Here is an 18,669-nt window from a genome sequence, read left to right as displayed (position 1 = left end):
GGTTTCCTTTTTAAAGCTCTCCAAAATACAAAGTTCTTAGCTTTCCTGGCAGTGCAACAACCAAGAAAGCTAAGAACTTGCACTTAAGCATCATCTTTTAATTAAGCAACACACAGTTATTTTCTTTTGCATTGTTTTTTTCCAACTTTACCTTCTATATATCCTTAATAACAATCCTTAATAAAATAACAAGAATACTTTACAGCTGTAGTTGCATGCAATTCTACTAGGTAGAAGTCTTGATCATCTGTATAGGATGAGAGACATGCGTAGGTTTTTCAGAATCTTTGTGTGAAGATAATGTGTTTATTGGAGGTAGTTTCTACTACAGCAATGGGAAACATGTGACCCTGTACAGTGGTACCTCAACTTATGAACGACACGTCAACCGAATTTTTTGACTTACGAATGGGACTAGTGGCCACGTGCTTACGGATGTCTCGACATCCGAAAGGAAACCGCGGCAATTTTAGATAGGGATTTTTTTACTTACGAATTTTTAGATAGGGTTGCTTCGACTTACGAATTTTTCCGTTTCCAATGCATTCCTATGGGAAATCGCGTTTCCAATGGCGTTTTTCGACTTACAAATTTTTAGACCTACGAAGGTGCCTTCGGAACGGATTAAATTCTTAAGTCGAGGCACCACTGTAAGTGTTGTGGAACTACACCTCCCTGTTCCTTGAGAGTGGTGTCTGGGGCTGATGGGAAATGGACTCCCAAGTGCAACAGAAAACATGGACCTCCTCAACATGCTTAGCTATGTGTAATATTTCCATTTTCAGGAGCTGGAGGCCTGGACAACAGACTTTGCCCTACCCACAACTGTATGGCTAGCAGGCTTCTTTAACCCTCAGTCTTTCCTCACGGCCATTATGCAGTCTATGGCTAGGAAAAATGAGTGGCCTCTTGACAGAATGTGCCTTTCAGTGGAAGTTACCAAGAAGAACCGGGAGGATATGACAGCTCCCCCCCGAGAAGGCTCCTATGTGCATGGGCTCTTCATGGAAGGTAATCTAGCTTATCATGTTAGACAGAGGAGATGCAGTCATTCAACAGCAGACAAGGCAGTTTCTCCTTTGTCCTATACTGTAGGGAAGCTCTCCATTTAATCTCTGCTATTTCTTTGAGAGAGGTGGGGGTTTACTATAGTTTCTTGCAGTTTTAGAACATTTTGTCCCTGGGTTCTCTCTTTGCCTCCAGGACCTTGATGCAAGACCACCTTCCCCTGCCGCACCTCTTTCAGGCACAGCTCTGAGCTACATATTTTCACAATTTTAAAAAGGGCACCCCATCTTCAGCTGTACCTTTGTGCTTGGTAACAGTAGAGGATTCTTAATTTTGTGCAGTAAAAATATATTATTTGCCATTCCTAAGGATAGAGTTCATTGCTGAATGCCTTCAGCTTGTGCAAATATTATTTCCACGCTGTAAACTACTTCCAGGCTGAAATCTGTTTTGAAAGCACAAATATTTGTCAAGAAAGGATCAAGCAGACAACACTTTGCAGTAGCTGCCTTTATTGTTTCATATCATTTTAGCATGTCAGCAGAGGGCAGCACATGCCTATTCTACTGCCCTTACAGACAAAATTACTTAATTGACCATATTAAAATACTCTTCGTTTCTAAGGTTAGGAATGTAATGTTGCCCCCGCATGTTAAAGGGGGCTGAAGAAGCCTAACCCTTAGTGCTCAAGTCACTGTAGGCGGGGACTTTTATGTTACCTACAAGGCTGAATGAAGGTGGAAGGAACACTGCCGTAGGCTCAGGGCAGAGTTGTGAATTCAGCTCTTTCTAGCTTATTAATGCTCAGAATGCTTACGTAAATTATTGAGATGACAGCAAAGGCACATTCAAGCCAGAGCAACTACCTGTAGCCATGCTTCTAAAGACAGAAGGTTGGTAGTGTGAGGTTCCCTTCCTTTAACGCTTGCTGCAAATGAAGCACCCTCCAGGCTGAAGCAACAGCACAGTTCTGTCCTCCTGCAGGTGCACGTTGGGATACTCAGACCGGTGTCATCAGTGATGCACGTCTGAAGGAGCTGACCCCCTCGATGCCCGTCATCTTCATCAAAGCCATTCCCGTGGATCGTATGGACACCAAGAACATGTATGAGTGTCCTGTCTATAAGACGCGCATGCGAGGCCCCACCTACGTCTGGACTTTCAACCTGAAGACAAAAGAGAAGCCAGCTAAGTGGATTCTTGCTGGAGTTGCATTGCTCTTACAAGTTTAATGCCTGCGTTGAAAGCAAAGCCCTACCCACCCGCCCCACCCACTCCATCATGTCACCCCCACCACCTTTCCCAAAATAGAAACTAAAAAAAAGTGTGGTTATGCTACTCAGGTTGGCACTGATAAACAGTATTTTTACAATATGACAAGAAACAAGTCTGTGTACATTTGTCTGCATTGGCCAGGATTCCTTGCCCACATTCACTGCAACTGACTAGAAGATTTTTCAGTTCTCATAAGTAGGAAAATAGCTCAGGTTTTTCCCCACCAACATTCATCCACAAGGAGAAGGGACTCTCTTACCAGTTAGGCATAACAATGCCAAATTTATGAAAAATGCAAATGCCTTCCTCTGTAACTTATTGAACCCATGAGGCACCTCTTGATTTGGCCTACTTGGAGCTCTGCAGGCACTCCTGGTAGTCACATTAGCACTACTTAAGAATATAAACATTTGTTAGGTTCATATTCTTGATTAGCTCCAGTATCTCCCTTCATTACAATAGCAGTTACCAAACCCTCAGCCCCCACCTCAATCACTAACCAACAACAAATATCAAAAAGACCCTGGTCCCAAATAAACCCTGGTGTTATGGATGAACACCTGATTCAAAGCTGTAATATCTGCACTTCTGTTTCCCTTCTACTCTTTTTAGCCCTCATGCAGTTGCCCTACACTGTGTATTTGAAGCCTCAATTTCTCCTCCACACATCCCTGGCATTTTACTGCTCTCCAGTTATGTGCGGGTTTTAGCCTTTTTTCAGAATAATCTGACAGGTTGATACAAATTAATAAGGTCTCACAGCGCTTTGCAATGACAGCCCAATGCAGGCCCTTGGATAGCAGACTTATGCTGCACAGGAAAAACACTGCCTTGGTTCTAACAGAAATCAGCTCGTGCTTCTTTCCTGTTTATTAAAGTGCTTGCTGGGGGGGGGGTATAGACAACAACATATGAAACTCACCCCAAAAGGACCCGCCTTTTTTTTCAGAAGAAGTTCTTGATCAGAGGTGTCACCATCTTCACCCACAGTTGGACATAGCGACTAGACTGCTCAAAGGTTGATGCAGACACCATACTAGACTGCAAATAAAGCTGCTCTTGCTCCTATGGTGGGAAAAATGAGGGGGGAGGTTGCTACATGAATTTGAACATCTGCTCCTAGACTGCATTATTGATTGTTGGTAAAATAATCTAACATCATTGTCTTCTTTAGTTGGTTTTAATCAAAGTACAGGGCTGATCAGGATCCATATACTTTCATTCCCCTGAAGAGAGTACCTCTTATGCAGGCTGACCTGCTTTCCCAAGTCTGGCATCTCAAATGCCAACTGAGTCAAGTAATTGCACATACACAGAGCCCAACCCACATATGTATACAAACACACAAAGGAGGAAAGCATTACGAGATTTGGCCCTGCAGTTACTTTTTTCCCGTAACAGCCAAACCCTGAGCTATAATCGTCCAAAAGGAAGCCTGACTTTAATCTCCAGAGACCAGACGGTTCATTTATCTTCAGAAAAAGCTCCGAAGCTACATTTTTAAATGAATGTGCCGTCAAAGTTTTGCTGTGGTTCCCAGAAATACTAAGCACCTTCAAAGAACAAACAATACAGCTGGCAGGGACAGTAAGTGTCTGTGTGATACAGGACGCATACATCCCATGCGATTTGAAGTACTGCTTACAGCACAAAGATACTTTCTCACCTGTGCTAGCAAGATGGGTTCTTGTACATGCAGAGAGCCGTGACACAATTATAGGACTTCTGCCTGACTCAAAAGTCAACACAGTTCAATCACCCATCCTCAGCCACATTATTAGCCACCTATAACCTTCCCAAGCCCAGCTGAGCACATCTAGCCCATGCAGATTGCGTTCCAATTCTCTCCCCCGCCCCCTCTTATTTCCTGTAAACTAGTTCCCTCCAGGATTTAACAAGGCCTTCTTTAAGTAAATAGATAAAAAGTAAACCTTATTCAATGTGCTTGTGAACAAGGGTGTCCTGTGTTCTTCTTGCTCATTAATTCATGTGTTTTGGTCATCTAAAGAGGGCTAGCACAATTGACTTTCTGCGGAAGTGCTAACTGAGCCGTTAAGGAGTGTGCTAATGCTGCTAAGACAATGTGCTGGGAAGTATACAGGGCACAGTCCTGACATGGCACCTTCACAAAAGGTTTGCAGTCCACATGGGATGGGAAGCAGAGAATTTAAAGGACGATTATAAAAGGATCAAAAAATGACTATCCAGAGACTTCAGAATGCTCTGAATCCATTCCAGAGGCAGGATTCACACAAACTATAAGAAACTTAGTTGAAGTATCTGAAGAAGTGTGCATGCACACGAAGCTCATACCAAAATAAAAACTTAGTTGGTCTTTAAGGTGCTACTGAAGGAATTTTTTTATTTTGCTTCGACTCAGACCAACGCGGCTACCTACCTGTAACTGAAACTTAGTTGAGTTACTCATAACTACCCCCTGCCACAAGAGGCACCAATGCTCCACAAAGGAGAAGTATAACAGCAACAGTTTGCGTATGTGGCTTACTAGGTTGCCATCTGAATTCTTACCGCATTTCCAATAGCTCCCATTTATTTCAGATTATACATCGTATGTTTATAACCTCCTACAGATGATACAAAAATAGAATAATTTTTAAAAAACCCGTTCCATCTTTCAGCACATGGAGAGGAATTATGGGAGGGGCAAAGTCAAGTTTAATACAGCGCAATACTTCAAAAGAAGGCAGGTGGTGGCATGAACTGCTCTCGTCAGTTTCCCCTTCTGCAGTGCCTGTGGAAGAGGGAAGTGGGGAGAAGAGTTCGTGCCACTTCTTGCCTTTCCCAAAGCCTTCCTTGTACAAGGAACAAGACCCTACCCTTCCCTCAAGTCCTCTGCATGCTCCAGAGAACTCGGAGAGAGCTGTGAGGTTGGTTGGTTGTTTCCACTGCTTTTGCCTTGTACAAAAGCAGCATGAAGAGAAAGCAATCTCTCCTCTGAATCCTCTGGCGTAGGGGAAAACAATTGCTAGAGAGTAAGCCAAGGCAGTACCGTATTTATGGAGCCCCTGCATTTAAAGGCTGAAATTATACATGGCTTCTATGGCTTGGCTGCTACAAAGTCTCAAGCAATGTTCTTTCAAAAATCCAGTCAACACTGAGACTTTGTGTCAGGGGTAGAAAACCTTTTCCCGGGTAGGAAGGGGCTTGCATTCCCTTTGGGCAACCTTCAGGGGCCCATGTGACTGTGATGGGTGGGGCCAGAGGCTAAAGTGAAGAGTGCAACTAATGTACAATGGGCTAGTTTCTACATACACACAACTCTCTGCCTGCCATTCAAATAAGCAATAGGCATTAGCAGTTTAACAAAACATTCAAGTCAAGGTGCAAAATAAGGGCTACTGGGGATTCTGAAGGCCACAGAGAAAACTGAAGAGCCAGATTTAACCTGAGCCTTGAGGTTCCCCAGCCCTGCTTTATGGGGATTTTATGTGGTACCGGGTATTTTCATATAAATTTAACCAACTGCAAATTTCAGTTTGTTTCTGCTGAAATTCAATGTTACGACAAGTAATTATAACTTTAGTTTGGATTAACTGGCTGAGACTAAATCTTGGGTTTAATATGTACATGCAAATCCAACTATTGTGCTGCTACACAGCAGTTGCAAAGGGCAATTAAAAAGCCAGTCCAGAATAAGCAAGTGGACAGAGACAGGAATCAAGGCCACGCAAGCAGAGATAGAATCAGGTCAATCCAAAATATATTTGCAGCCAGCAGGAGATCACACACCAAGAAATGCTGGGAAAGCCCACAGCAACTATTTCATTAACCTTAAAAATCAAGAGCACTGTTTTCGTATTCTGTTGGGCTCTGTATAATCTTTGTTTTATAAATAAAACTGAGGAGGTGAGAATTGGGAGCAGAAAAGTCTAAATGAAAACCTACAAGAATCATTATAAAGGGAACATTAGCACTTGTACGTCAAAAAGTTGGTACAACGTTCTCCTGCATTTGTGAGCAAGAAAAAGCCAGAAAGCAGCTAAGGGTTTTGCCCCTCTTTATAAAATTCATCCACCAGGTGGATTACCTAAACACTGGGAGCTACTAGGATTGTCTTTCGGAAAACTATGGGCCACTACACTTCCCCCCATATCTTCACATGGGGACAACCATCAAGTCAAAGGAGAAAAGCTCATGTATGCATTAGGGGCAGAGCTAGCAATACTTTCAGCTTTCCCCACGTTTATCTTCAGCCTCCAGGACCAGCCTGTTTGCATTCAGGACTACAACAGCTATTTCAGATACATCATCACTGGAGGGTTTTTCGAAAAAGATTTTTCTTGGTTTTCTTTTTTCCAGTGTTAATGTATCTGTTTTCTATTTTAAATGGCTTGGAGTTGCCTTTGTAAAAAAGCAAAAAACACATTTAATAAATAAAGAAAAGTAACTGCTCACACAAATGTCCTCTGGACAGTTTTGAATTACTCCAGTTTTACAGCAACACACACATCCAGTTTCCCTCAACCCCACTATCTATCTATTTTATTCATTAAACTAGTATACTGCCCTTCACCTACAGATCTTAGGGCGGTTCAGTGTGAAGTGGAGCATTCAAGTCATCAGCCCACGAACTACGCACCTGATGGAACTGCTGTTGCAGGGCTTTGTTTTCTGTCACTATTGCAACCTGTGCTTCGAGGTCCCGATGAACCGACCTGTACCCAAAATTAGGAGAGCCAATCAGAGTTAAGCAGGGTAGACTGCTTCCTGCCAGGTACAACCAGAGGCCTGCAGGGAAACATGGGGAGAAAGGAAATGTGGCAGACGGAGGAAGTTTTCATGGAAGCTGTTATGAGCCTCAAACAATAGTTTATTCCAGAAAGGAAAAGCAACAAAACACACCAAATATTTAATTTACTGGCAGTATAAATAGGTCAGGATACTAAAGAAGCAACCAGGAAATAGGGATACTTCCTTGCAGAAAATGTCATATGGGAATGGCACAAAAATCAACAGAGTACCTGGATGCACTTTTGGAGACGCCTTTCTCAGCTTGTACAACACAATCCCTGCACAATAGGATGCAGACCATGCTCTGAGGTCCATTGCAACACACACTCCCCACCCTGTACAGCTGCACTAAAAGCTCAGGTTTTTAATATTAAACTGATCATGTTTAAAAATAAATTAGTGATGTCGCCAGGTTCTTGAGAGAGCAAAGACCATAATCCCTCAAGATCAGTACTTATGCACAGAATGGCTTACTGCAGATGCTGCTGCTGATCATATCAGAGCAACTGCTATGGAAAAAAAGGTTTATCCTTCAGAAGCGATACCTGTATGTCAACATCTCCCTCCCTCTCCTTCTCTCTCTCTCTCTCTCTCTCTTTCTCACACACACACACACACACACACACACACAAAGCTAAACAGCACCAACAGCACAATCACCAAAGGCGACACCAGCCTACCAACCTGGTCTCACCCATTCATCTGGAACAAAGGAACAACCCTGTGGGAATCATAAGATGGCAACACTTGTTTTTCTAACACTGCATGAGTTTTGCATCTCAGTTTCTTCAGGCCAATGGGAGTGTCCACATTTGTAGAGCACTCCCCATTGAAGAAAACCACACAAGCTTAAAGGAAACACTTCTCATCATTATCTGTTACCGAGCCAAACACATGTGAGCATACTTTCCGTATTTCCTGCCACACTTGGGGAATGATGCAAAACTGAGGTCCACCTTAAAGCAGGGGTCCCCAGACTTACCGTGCGGCGGGCCGGTGCCCGCCGCGCCGACCGCACGGCGGGCCGGAGGGAAGGGGAGTGCGCGCACAGCGGGCCGGAGGGCGGGGGAGTGCGCGCCCGTGCGCATGCGCACACGCACACGGGCGGGGGGGAAATCGCCGAAAATCGCTTGTGCGCATGCGTATGGGCCTCCCCCGACCCGGAAGTGCACCAGAAATGACCTCTTCCGGGTCGGGAGAGGCCCATACGCATGCACACAAAGGATTTTCGGCGATTTTTTGGCGATTTTTTAGATTGTCGTTGCGCCGCGCGGCGTGAGAGCGGGCGGCGGCAGCGGGCGTCGTCGTGGGCCGGATTGGAAGGCCGATTGGGCCGCATCCGGCCCGGGGGCCGTAGTTTGGGGACCCCTGACCTTAAAGGGTCTTCTGGCACTTCTCTCACTGTGGGAAGTGAAGTTGCGGGGAACCAGGCAGAAGGCCTTCTCAACAGTGGTGCCCTCCCTATGGAACACCCTCCCCATCAGATGTCAAGGAGATAAAGTACTACACAACTTTTAGAAGACATGTGAAGGCAGTCCTGTATCAGGAAGTTTTTAACGTCTGACATTTTATTATGTTTTTATATGTGCTGGAAACCACCCAGAGTGGCTGGGGAAATCATTATTAAACTGCCCTTTGCCCTTCGTGATGCATAAACCCCAGATGAACAAGACAAATGACTATCAGATGTATACTACCCATCTTACAGAAAACACGAGCCAAGGCAATTAACAGTGGGTTTGCAACTGAATAAAACTGGGGTAAATTATATTGGGGTTATAGTAGTTGTTCCATTTCAAGGCTCAGGAGAAATAAATCATGAAAACAGAAGCAGCAAGCTAATGAGCATGTGCATGACAAGCCATTGGTTGCTTCAATGCTGCCCTACTATAAAGGTAAAGGTACGGTAAAGGACCCCTGGAAGGTAAAGTCCAGTCAAGGGTGACTATGGGGTTGTGGCGCTCATCTTGCTTTTCAGGCCGAGGGATTCGGTGTTTGTCCACAGCTAGCTTTCCGGATCATGTGGCCAGCATGACTAAACCGCTTCTGGCGCAACGGAACACCATGACAGAAGCCAGAGCGCACGAAACGCTGTTTACCTTCCCGCCACCTATTTATCTACTTGCACTGGCAGAAGCTGGGACAGAGCAATGGGAGCTCATCCAGTCATGCGGATCTGAACTGCCAACCTTGCGATCAGCAAGCTATAATAGTATAATACGCAGTTATAATACTGTAATACGTGGGACTGCCTTTGAAGAGCCTTCCCACTAGGTCCAATATCCTCCTGGTGTTCACTTACTAGCTCCACTCTCACTGGAGCCGTAAACTGGGAAAACAACAGGGAAGAAGTATTATAGCCATTGAGCACACAAACCCTGCTTCTGATACTCGCTCTCATTGGAATTTATCAAGATGGGAAAGAACAAGAAAGCAGTCCACCTGGCCCTCAAGTCCTGCTTCTTAATGTCTCTTTGCCCACCTGAAATCAAAAGGAAGAGGTCTCTCTCAAACTGTCCAAGCCCCGGGAGTAGCCGCTGTTCATGAAGGGGTTACACAGCACCATGGACAGAGTTACTAGCTGCCCACACCCTAATGGTGAGGCCTTGTTTAACATCCTGACATGGGATTTAACATCCTGACATGACATTAGAGAGCCTTTTCTGTGACTGCAGAAGTTTCTTTGGTCTACTCTCTTCTTAGCTTCAGCCACCAGGTAAAGACACTGGTGGCGCTTTTAACAACATTGGAATCTTAAAGATAGTTAAAACGTTGGTGCTCTGCCATGCTGTTTCCAGGTTTTTGGCATTTAATTGTTTTAATTATGTAATGATTGGGGATTGCTTTACCATTCTTTGAACATTATTAAGTCCCTGAAACTAGTTACTGTAGTAAGCGGGAAAGTGGGATATAAAGTTTTAAGCAAGCAACCACTGAAGGGAAAGCTGTTGCTGACACTGGTTCAACAAAAAGCCTGTGAAAAGGCTGGTGGGGCAGGGTGGGCAAGTGAGGAGGCACTGGACAGGCAATGGAAGCAAGGCCCACTTGGGTCCTAGCCCATTCTCCGAGAAATTTAAAATCAATTAACTTCCACACTTAGGCAAGTGGCTAAAGCAGGCATCCCCAAACTGCAGCCCTCCAGATGTTTTGGCCTACAACTCCTATGATCCCTAGCTAACAAGACCAGTGGTCGGGGAAGATGGGAATTGTAGTCCAAAACATCTGGAGGGCCGAAGTTTGGGGATGCCTGGGCTAAAGCTTACCAGCAAAGATGAACAGACATTTTTCCCGTTTGTCATCTTGTGCATATGCATTAACTGCCTCTATTTTCTGATTCTGCACCCCTCTGCTAGGGCAAAGAAGCCCTTTCACAGACAACATCACAGCTTGTAGCTTTTTTACGCAAGGAGAATAATCTAGTGTTACTTTGACCTACTTGGACAGTGTCTTGTGTTCCAAGTCTGAAATAGTTCCTGTAACTCTAAACATCCCCACACTCTTCCCTCTCCATATCCATTTAGAAAACCAAATGAGCAAGCAAGAGTGCCCTGCTGATGTCCCTGGCCAACATCCAATCCAGCCTTGCAGAATGAGGAAAGAGGGATGCCTGCAGGCATGCTGGAATTTGATTGAGCCCACAAACTTCTGTTGCATTCCTGTTGCCACAAGGAATGCAACAGAAGGTTAGGCTGCATGTCCTACAATGGTGTAAGCTTTGTGACTATGCCAGGCTGAATCCGCTCACCTCATGACTCACCTTTTCAGGAGGGGAAACCTAAAACATTTCTCTATCCTCATTCAGTCTAATAAAGGAGCCTTATCTGGGTCTCAAGTGATACTTGACACTCAGCTGCATAACCCATTGCCAAACTCTCCTCTTCTTTTTTGCCCCAAGAACATACTTCTCTCTCCTGAGAGTGTGCTTATGACCTCACTACTACCAAGTATCTCATATTCTTCACCTGCTTGATTCCTGAACAGGAATCCTTTTATTTTTAATGTGTCTTGTTGTGATTTTATGTAAGCCACTCTGGGACCTGTTTTGGCTGACGAGCAGGGTACAAGTGCTATAAATAAATCCTTAAATGCCCCTTTAGCCACAAAGCAGAATAGATGCAGCAGTAGTCTAGCCCAATTTGGTTTTGAAAACCTGTGAATTTGCAACAGTGCCAACTATTCAGAGTGCCTTAGAGCTTCTTGAGATTGCCTATACAGTGGTGCCTCGCTAGACGAAATTAATTCGTTCCACGGGTCTTTTCTTATAGCGAAAAATTCGTCTAGCGAATCCCATAGGAATGCATTGAATTTGTTTTGATTTTTTTTGCCCATAGGAACGCATTAATTGAATTTCAATGCATTCCTATGGGAAACCACGATTCGCTAGACGAATTTTTCGTAAAACGCATTCGTCTAGCGAGGCAAGCTCCGCTCGAAAAATCCTTTCGTTAAGCGGAAATTTCGTAAAGCAGGGCATTCGTTAAGCGAGGCACCATTGTACAGCTAGGGAGCAGTCACCTGCACAAGACTATATTTGGGAACTATTCTATCTCAATGCCTGGCAACAACAAATGCATAAATTGAAGATAGCATGATTGACCAGGGCGGTGGAAATTGGTGGTTTTGGTGGTATTATTAATTTCAACAGCACGCCCCATTTTACAGCTGTCATTAAGTTTCAGTTTTTCATGGTTCAAGCAGAGCCAGCCATGTTGTGGAAGGATAGCGACATTGCCTTGAGCTGCTACACCATCAGCAATGTTGGCTGCGCACTTCTCAAATGCTCTGTGTCTTCGTACCACATCTCTCTTCTTGGGTGTAAAAGTTGATCAATCAGCACTGGGAAGCCATGTATCTTTGGTGTGATTGTAGCCAGGTCTTCCAATAATAGAACCCACAGCTTATCTGACATCCTATGCAAATCCAACATTCATAGGATTGCTGACAGGAGATCTTAAGAGTGAGCACAACTGCACAGCTGTAAGCAGTGCTGTTTGCGACCCATGTGGCCCTCTCCCTTACTGTTTCTCATGGTTGTGGGTAAGCAGCAGTGTGCAGAGACATGTTTTCTTAAGAGTTAGCAACACACACACCCGGCCCCACCCCACCAGCCTCTTCCCAGCAGCTTTGCAGGAAGGAGGCAGGGAAGATAAGCAGCATTCCCATAATCATTAACAACCGCAAACGTAGACAAACAAAAAAGGGATCCCTGGAGAAGGGCAGCCTATTAGGATGCGAGCTTTGGGACAGGCTCAAGGGAGGCCTGCTCAGTTTGCTCTAATCCCATTTCTAATGTAAGTGACAAATGGGTTCCCTCAGTACCATGGAAAGCTGACCACGGGAACTTCAAATGCCTTCCCGAGCGTAATTTGCTTGCTGTCAGCTTGGAAGTCTCAGAAAGGGGTGGTGCTTCATTACACTATCTCAATAAAAACACAACCATTGGAGAAGCAAGCGGGGACCCAAGGTGACACCATATAGAGGCAGTGTCTATCATTGTCAAAGCTGCAGCTTAGCGGCAGCAGTCTTCTGTGACACAACAAAGATAACTTCAGAACACCTCCATATAGCATAAGAATTAGTTCTCCAAGTGTTCTGCTTCAGTCTCCAAAATATGATGGGTATGTCTCAGTCCTTTCAAAAGAGTCACAAAGCTTAGCCCAGTTATTTCACAATCAGTGGTCCCATGTCTTTTGGGAGCATATCAGGCACTTGAAACACACTTCTCCACTCCTGACTGCATCTTGAACATCCATCGTTTTATGAAATCCCACAGTGTCTCCTTGCTTTCCCCACCCAACACTTCTCCTCACAGAAGGGGAAGCTGAAACATTTCATCAGAAAGGAGAAAGAGAAAGGAGGGACCTAAACACTGGTGAATGGACCTGATTTCAGCATCCTCCTTTCCTAGAACAGGCTGAGTCAGTGCATTTAGGGGAGGATTCCTCATCTCCCTTATGCACTCAGGTAGGCCTCTTCCCTTGGTTGGAAGATCGGCAGATTAAGGGAGTACAAAGGGAATTCAGACCACAAGCCATCAACTGACAAACCCTAATTTAAGACTACAATTGGCTTTCACATCTCCCTTCCAGGGACACAAATTATACAATTTCCTGTTTTCCCCATTGGCTACATCACTTACATAGTAGATGAAGAAATAGCATCAGACAAAATGACAAGCGGTCAAATAACAACAACTCCCAGCTCTTCCCGTATCTAGAATCAGACAGCTTCCCTCTTCTATGGTAAGGACAAAGTCACAACTTCAGTCTTGCTCATATTTAGGAATGGTCATGAAGCATACTGATAGGTTTTAGCTAGAACTAGAAGTCTGTTTGAACAGTTGAGTCAAAGTGATTACCGGTAATTCAAACTAATTACCCACAATACATCACAAAGGCTTTGCTGCCATCAGTCAGTTCAGGAATGAAGAGGCACCCAATGTGCTGCTTAAATCAAAGCTGCCATGGCCTCTGTGAATTAAGCATCTGATTCAAGAATCCTCAGCATACACTTCTTGGAAATGTATCATGATAATTGCCTAGTCCTAGCCTTTTTTATACTATGCACAATCAAATCACTAAAATTGAAAAAAGCAGCAGGCTAAGCAGGCTAGGAACTGGCATGGAAATTATCCAAGTGACAGAGCTTTTCTCCCAAAGTGGATGCAGATACTAAAAGATAATTCAATGCATCAACCCCCAATTTACCCTGTTTCTCATATTTTAAGACATACCCATAAAATAAGCCATAGCAGGATTTTTAAGCATTCAAGGAATATAAGCCATACCCCGAAAATAAGACATAGTGATAGGCACAGCAGCAATGCTGGCTGCGGCAGGAGGAGGAGGAAAAAAATAAGACATCCCTTGAAAATAAGCCATAGTGTGTTTTTTTGAGGAAAAAATAAATATAAGACGTGTCTTATAATATGAGAAACACGGTAGGTAAAATATTCAGGGAAATTGGGGGTTCTGAACATGTGGCCCTCCGGTTGCTGTTGGCCTCCAATTCCCATCCTCATCCATGATCGCGGTCATGTTGGCTGGGGCTGATGGGAGTTGGGAGTCCAATGAATCTGAAGGGCTGCAGGTTTGCCGCCCCTAAGTATACCAAGTATCTCAACAGAAAAGCAAACTAAGCTCTTTGAATATTAAGCTCTTATATTAAATGCCTTCCCCCAACAATATCTCACCTTTGGCATGGAATGTCCATGCACGCCTAGAGTATTCCTGCAGCCGAATTCTCTCCTGCTGACCCAGAGAGCACACTTGGCTAAAGAACTGCCGCTCAATGTAAACATAGGCAGCAGGGATGGCACCCGCGACTCCCTTGGCCCCAAAGAACCCATTCACCTCTGGTGAGGCTAGGAGGATCTGGTACTTGGCCCTGGTGCCCAGGATCAGGTCCATATAGGCTTGTGTGAGGTTGAAGTAGCCCGTGGTGAGATGTATGCTGGCACCCCGCTCTGCTTCCAACAGGAGAGTCTCCGTGATGATCTCATCTATCTGAATCCCAAAAGGTCTCATCTGTATGAGTGGATAAATCCACGTGTCCGGTTCAGGCTGCCTGTCAGCAGCTGCCTTTGGATCTCTGGACAATGGGATTCCTCCTTCTGCATGGTTGCTATGGAAAGTCTGAGTGTGGAGCAACTCCTGTCTGGTCCTTGCAGAGTTGATCACTTCCATCACTCTCCTATTTGCTGCTTCACAATAGGCCGTCTTGTCTCCTGAGGGCAGGAATAAGTGATTTAATGGGGGACAATGCTGAACAGCATTACCTGTACATGTGCAAGGAAACTATAAAGAGATCAAAGGAATACCAGCATGACTAATGGAAGCTAGGTCATCCCAGGACATTGAGAGAAAAACATATATCCAAAAAGGAGCCTGTAGCCAAATGTCGAGGCATTCAGAGGAAAATATCTATCACAGAATAAGTCTGTATCAGCAGTTCCGAATGCATTTCTTCCATATAAAGCATGGGCCACAGGAAGGCTTGGAGGTACTCTTTTCCAGTTGATATCTGAGTTTGCCAGCTGTACAGATGTCGAAACTGGAGCCTCACAATCTGATTTTTTCTACACTTTCTGCTCATGTTCAATCCTATAGAGGCAAACTGCATGGGTTTTAGTTTGAGCTCAAGAACAGAACAAAAATTCATAGATCTGCAAGTATTTATTTAGATGGTTTATATACTGCCTTTTGTACAAGCCACAATTTACAAGACAAAAAACAGATTAAAATACAGGCAACTCCCAATTTACACGAGGGTTACATTCCAAGGCACCAAACATTTAAGTGTACAGTGGTGCCTCGCTTAACGAATGCCCTGCTTAACGAAATTTCCGCTTATCGAAATGATTTTTCGAGCGGAGCTTGCCTTGCTAGACGAATGCGTTTTACGAAAAATTCGTCTAGCGAATCGTGGTTTCCCATAGGAATGCATTGAAATTCAATTAATGTGTTCCTATGGGCAAAAAAAAATTAAAAAAAATTCAATGCATTCCTATGGGATTCGCTAGACTAATTTTTTCACTATAAGAAAAGACCCGTGGAACGAATTAATTTCGTCTAGCGAGGCACCACTGTAATTGTGTATATTTGAAACACCACTGAAAAGCTTGTAAACAGCCCTGTTTTGCCCCTTTGGTTCCATTTTCAGGTCATTTTTGAGTTCGGCACAGTCACACATATATCACACATGCTTAAAAAGGTTGTTGCCTGTAAAGAATAATTAATTAATTGGTTGATTATTTACACCCCGCCCATCTGGCTGAGTTTCCACAGCCATTCCATTACAGAGTGGATCCTCCCAAATCAGACCGGAGGAACTCTTTGTCTATTGAGTAAGTCTGGAGCTGTATAAAAGGGGGAAAGGCACAGGAAATCTCTTACTCATGCCCGATCAGATAAGCTGGAGCCATCTGCCTATAATGGATGGTTTCATCTATTTCCTCTCTGAATCAAGGTAAAGATGCTTCCCCCCCCCTTCTGCTTCCATAGCCCATTGCTAAGACAGATGGAATATAAAGGCTCCCTTCACATATCCTCATCTGCTGCAGCATACATCAACAGACTTCTGCCACCCACCATAGAATGTCCACATTATACTCTGAAAACAAGAGGCTGGTTGTCGCATTATAGCTTGCCACAGATTTGTAATTAAGTTAATGTGTGCCCAACAGAAGAAATCTCAGGTTGAACTGAGGCATACTAGCAGTCTGTTACCAATAGCCACCCTCTCTTTGAAAATCTAAGAGCCAGCAGTTTTTTCAATCTGCCTCTAATACAAAGAGAGACAACAGGTCCCCTACAAGGCAGAGAGCAAAACAATGAAAACATGGTAGTCCTTCTGTTAAGCTAAGGTGGAAATGATATCTCGTACAGCATTTCAAATTAACTTATTTCAAATTGATCTTCTGCACTGGGCACAAACTTGCCAAGCAATCCTATCCATGTTTACTCAGAAGCAAGTTCCACTTACTTCAGTGGCCTCTAATATACTTCAACAGTAATTCGGCATGGCCCACTCAGGCTTTTAATTAAGGCTTTGGTAACTATCTAAACTATTATAGCAAGGATACCCATTTGGAAAAAAGATCAACTCCTTCCAACCAGAGCCAGTTCTTCTGATGTGATTCGAGCATCTAGTCGCCAACCCAGGGGTCAGAAGAAGGTGAAAGAACCCTTCACTTTCAGGTTGAAGCAGCTGCGAGTAATACTTGAGACAGTTCTAAGCAAATGTGTTCTTAGGAAGGCATGCCCCTCTTCCCTGTGTGCAAGGGTCAGGGGCAAATTCCTAGCTGAAGGCATCATATAAAGGAGTGGAGGGACAAAGAACAAGGAAGAACACATACTTCCAACTAGAAACGTTTGGCTGAAACTAGAGCAAGTGCTAAACCATTCACTCAATGCCTAAACAGACACTGTATGCATCTGTCACTTAACTAGCAGAGTTTATCGTGTGTGGATGATGAAAAAAAAGAGGGCCCTTATGACTTAAAGGGGGGGGGAGTAGAAGGAGGGCAAATATTCACATGCCATCCAAATGGCATGGTCTTTTGTCAGGTAACAAATGGTCTTTTTTCAGGTAACCTTTGTGGTGTGCTAATCAAGGAAACAAACACTGGAGGGCAGTCCTCCCCACACCTATTCCCATGGCATTTCCTTTTGTGAAACTCACCTGATCACAGAAATCTCAGCAACTGTGCTGCCGGGAAGATGTATCAATAGTTGGCAGTGCTTGGAAAACCTCTCCCAAGGGAAGGTGACAACCCAGCATCTTAACACTTTACATTAAAGAAAATTTGCTTTCTTCAGGTTGTAACAGAAGAGTATTCCCCTGACAAATGTGCTATACAAAAACACTTTCTCACTAAGAGTACATAATAATATCCAGCACATAAGCATCCATACACAAACTCTTCCGCAAATACTGTACAACAATACCGGGAATTGTTTGCTTTCTTAAAAAAACAAAACCCGCACACCCATTGCAAATGTAAGGTTGCAAAACTACTCACAAGCATGGAATTCATCCAGCAATCAGAATGTTTAGCTCTACTTTTGCAATCCACAGGAAACTTCTAAACATCATGGAAAAAACCACTGGGACTACAAAGATTCCCCAAATTACAATGCTATCTATTGACACACCTTTTCCATCACTGTTAATCCCATTACTAGATATCATAGATTGTGTCAGTTCCCAACTGGTTGGGCTAAATTACTTCCTGATTCAGGTAAGAAACATCCCTACCTGACCACACCTGTCCAGAGGCCAGGCAAACAACACATGGGGGGGGGGGCAGAGCTCCATGGTTTAGCTTAGGTTCAGTCTCCAGTGGAAAGGAAATCAGTGTTGTCTACTCGGTGTGGCAACAACTCTCCAAGGTCTATTCCAGCCCTGCTCCAAGTTCCCTTTCTTTTATTGAGAGATGAGAAAGTCTGAACCTTGGTTGCCTAGAGGTACACAAGATGAACCTCAGCTGGACTGAAGAACAGCTGGGCTCATATAACTTCATGTGCTAAGAGGGCATGTAACACCAATTAAAATATGCCTCTATCAAAACTGCTTACTAAATGGTCCTCTTACCTTGGTAAGGATGCACCATCCCATCCATCACTTGGACTGTATCATCTTGCTGTAACTGCAAGGACACATCCCCAACAGCATCTACTAGCTCAGTAAAGAAATCTGCAATCTCAGGGGTGTCTTGTAGGAGCACATAGCGGTCTTGACGATTGGTGAAATAAGAGTCACTCAAGTTAGCTCTGGAAAGGCAAAAAAGGGAGAATGCCAACAGCTAGCTGAGAATGACAACAGAAAAGTTATGTATAAACTCTATCCCATATATCTGGTGCCATCAAAAAAAGAGTGAATATCTATTGAACCATCACAGGAAGTTTCTATCTGTAGGCAGATATACCCTCCCTCACCCACCTCCCTAATCCTGCTTGGTTGAAATGGGAATAAATTCGTAAGATTCTGCAGAAGCAGAAACAGTGGCAATATTCCAGCAATGCTAAGGTGGGAGGGAGAATTATGTCACAATGTCTGCAGAACAAGCAGCAAGGTCTGTAGTATGCTCTGCCTTAGTTGCCTTCATCCACATATCCCCATTTTTACGTTTTT

At 44.0% G+C, this 18,669-nt stretch overlaps 2 protein-coding genes across 3 annotated transcripts in view; one reads left to right on the top strand and one right to left on the bottom strand.

Moving 5' to 3' along the window:
• The window catches only part of DNAH17 (dynein axonemal heavy chain 17), a 98,476-nt gene extending 96,219 nt beyond the window's left edge, over positions 1 to 2,257 (top strand). The window contains exons 77-78 of the mRNA XM_060271057.1: positions 786 to 1,011; positions 1,993 to 2,257. Coding sequence (XP_060127040.1) covers positions 786 to 1,011; positions 1,993 to 2,240 — 474 coding nt within the window. The 3' untranslated portion in view covers positions 2,241 to 2,257. The remainder of the gene's footprint in view (positions 1 to 785; positions 1,012 to 1,992) is intronic.
• PGS1 (phosphatidylglycerophosphate synthase 1) overlaps positions 1,504 to 18,669 on the bottom strand; it is a 35,509-nt gene continuing 18,343 nt past the window's right edge. Inside the window, exons 6-10 of one of the 2 annotated variants that reach the window (XM_035104212.2) lie at positions 18,130 to 18,308; positions 14,228 to 14,761; positions 6,884 to 7,032; positions 3,206 to 3,348; positions 1,504 to 2,174 (exon numbers count right to left, since the gene is read on the bottom strand). In XM_035104212.2, coding sequence (XP_034960103.1) covers positions 3,229 to 3,348; positions 6,884 to 7,032; positions 14,228 to 14,761; positions 18,130 to 18,308 — 982 coding nt within the window. In that variant the 3' untranslated portion in view covers positions 1,504 to 2,174; positions 3,206 to 3,228. Of the gene's footprint in view, positions 2,175 to 3,205; positions 3,349 to 6,883; positions 7,033 to 14,227; positions 14,762 to 18,129; positions 18,309 to 18,669 lie in introns of those variants that run through there. The other variant, XM_035104216.2, reaches the window with a different exon arrangement.

The sequence above is a fragment of the Zootoca vivipara genome, chromosome 2 (assembly GCF_963506605.1).
Source record: "Zootoca vivipara chromosome 2, rZooViv1.1, whole genome shotgun sequence".
NCBI classification, from domain to species: domain Eukaryota; kingdom Metazoa; phylum Chordata; class Lepidosauria; order Squamata; family Lacertidae; genus Zootoca; species Zootoca vivipara.
Note: the sequence above shows the minus strand (reverse complement) of the source record. Positions and strands in the feature narration are given on the sequence as shown.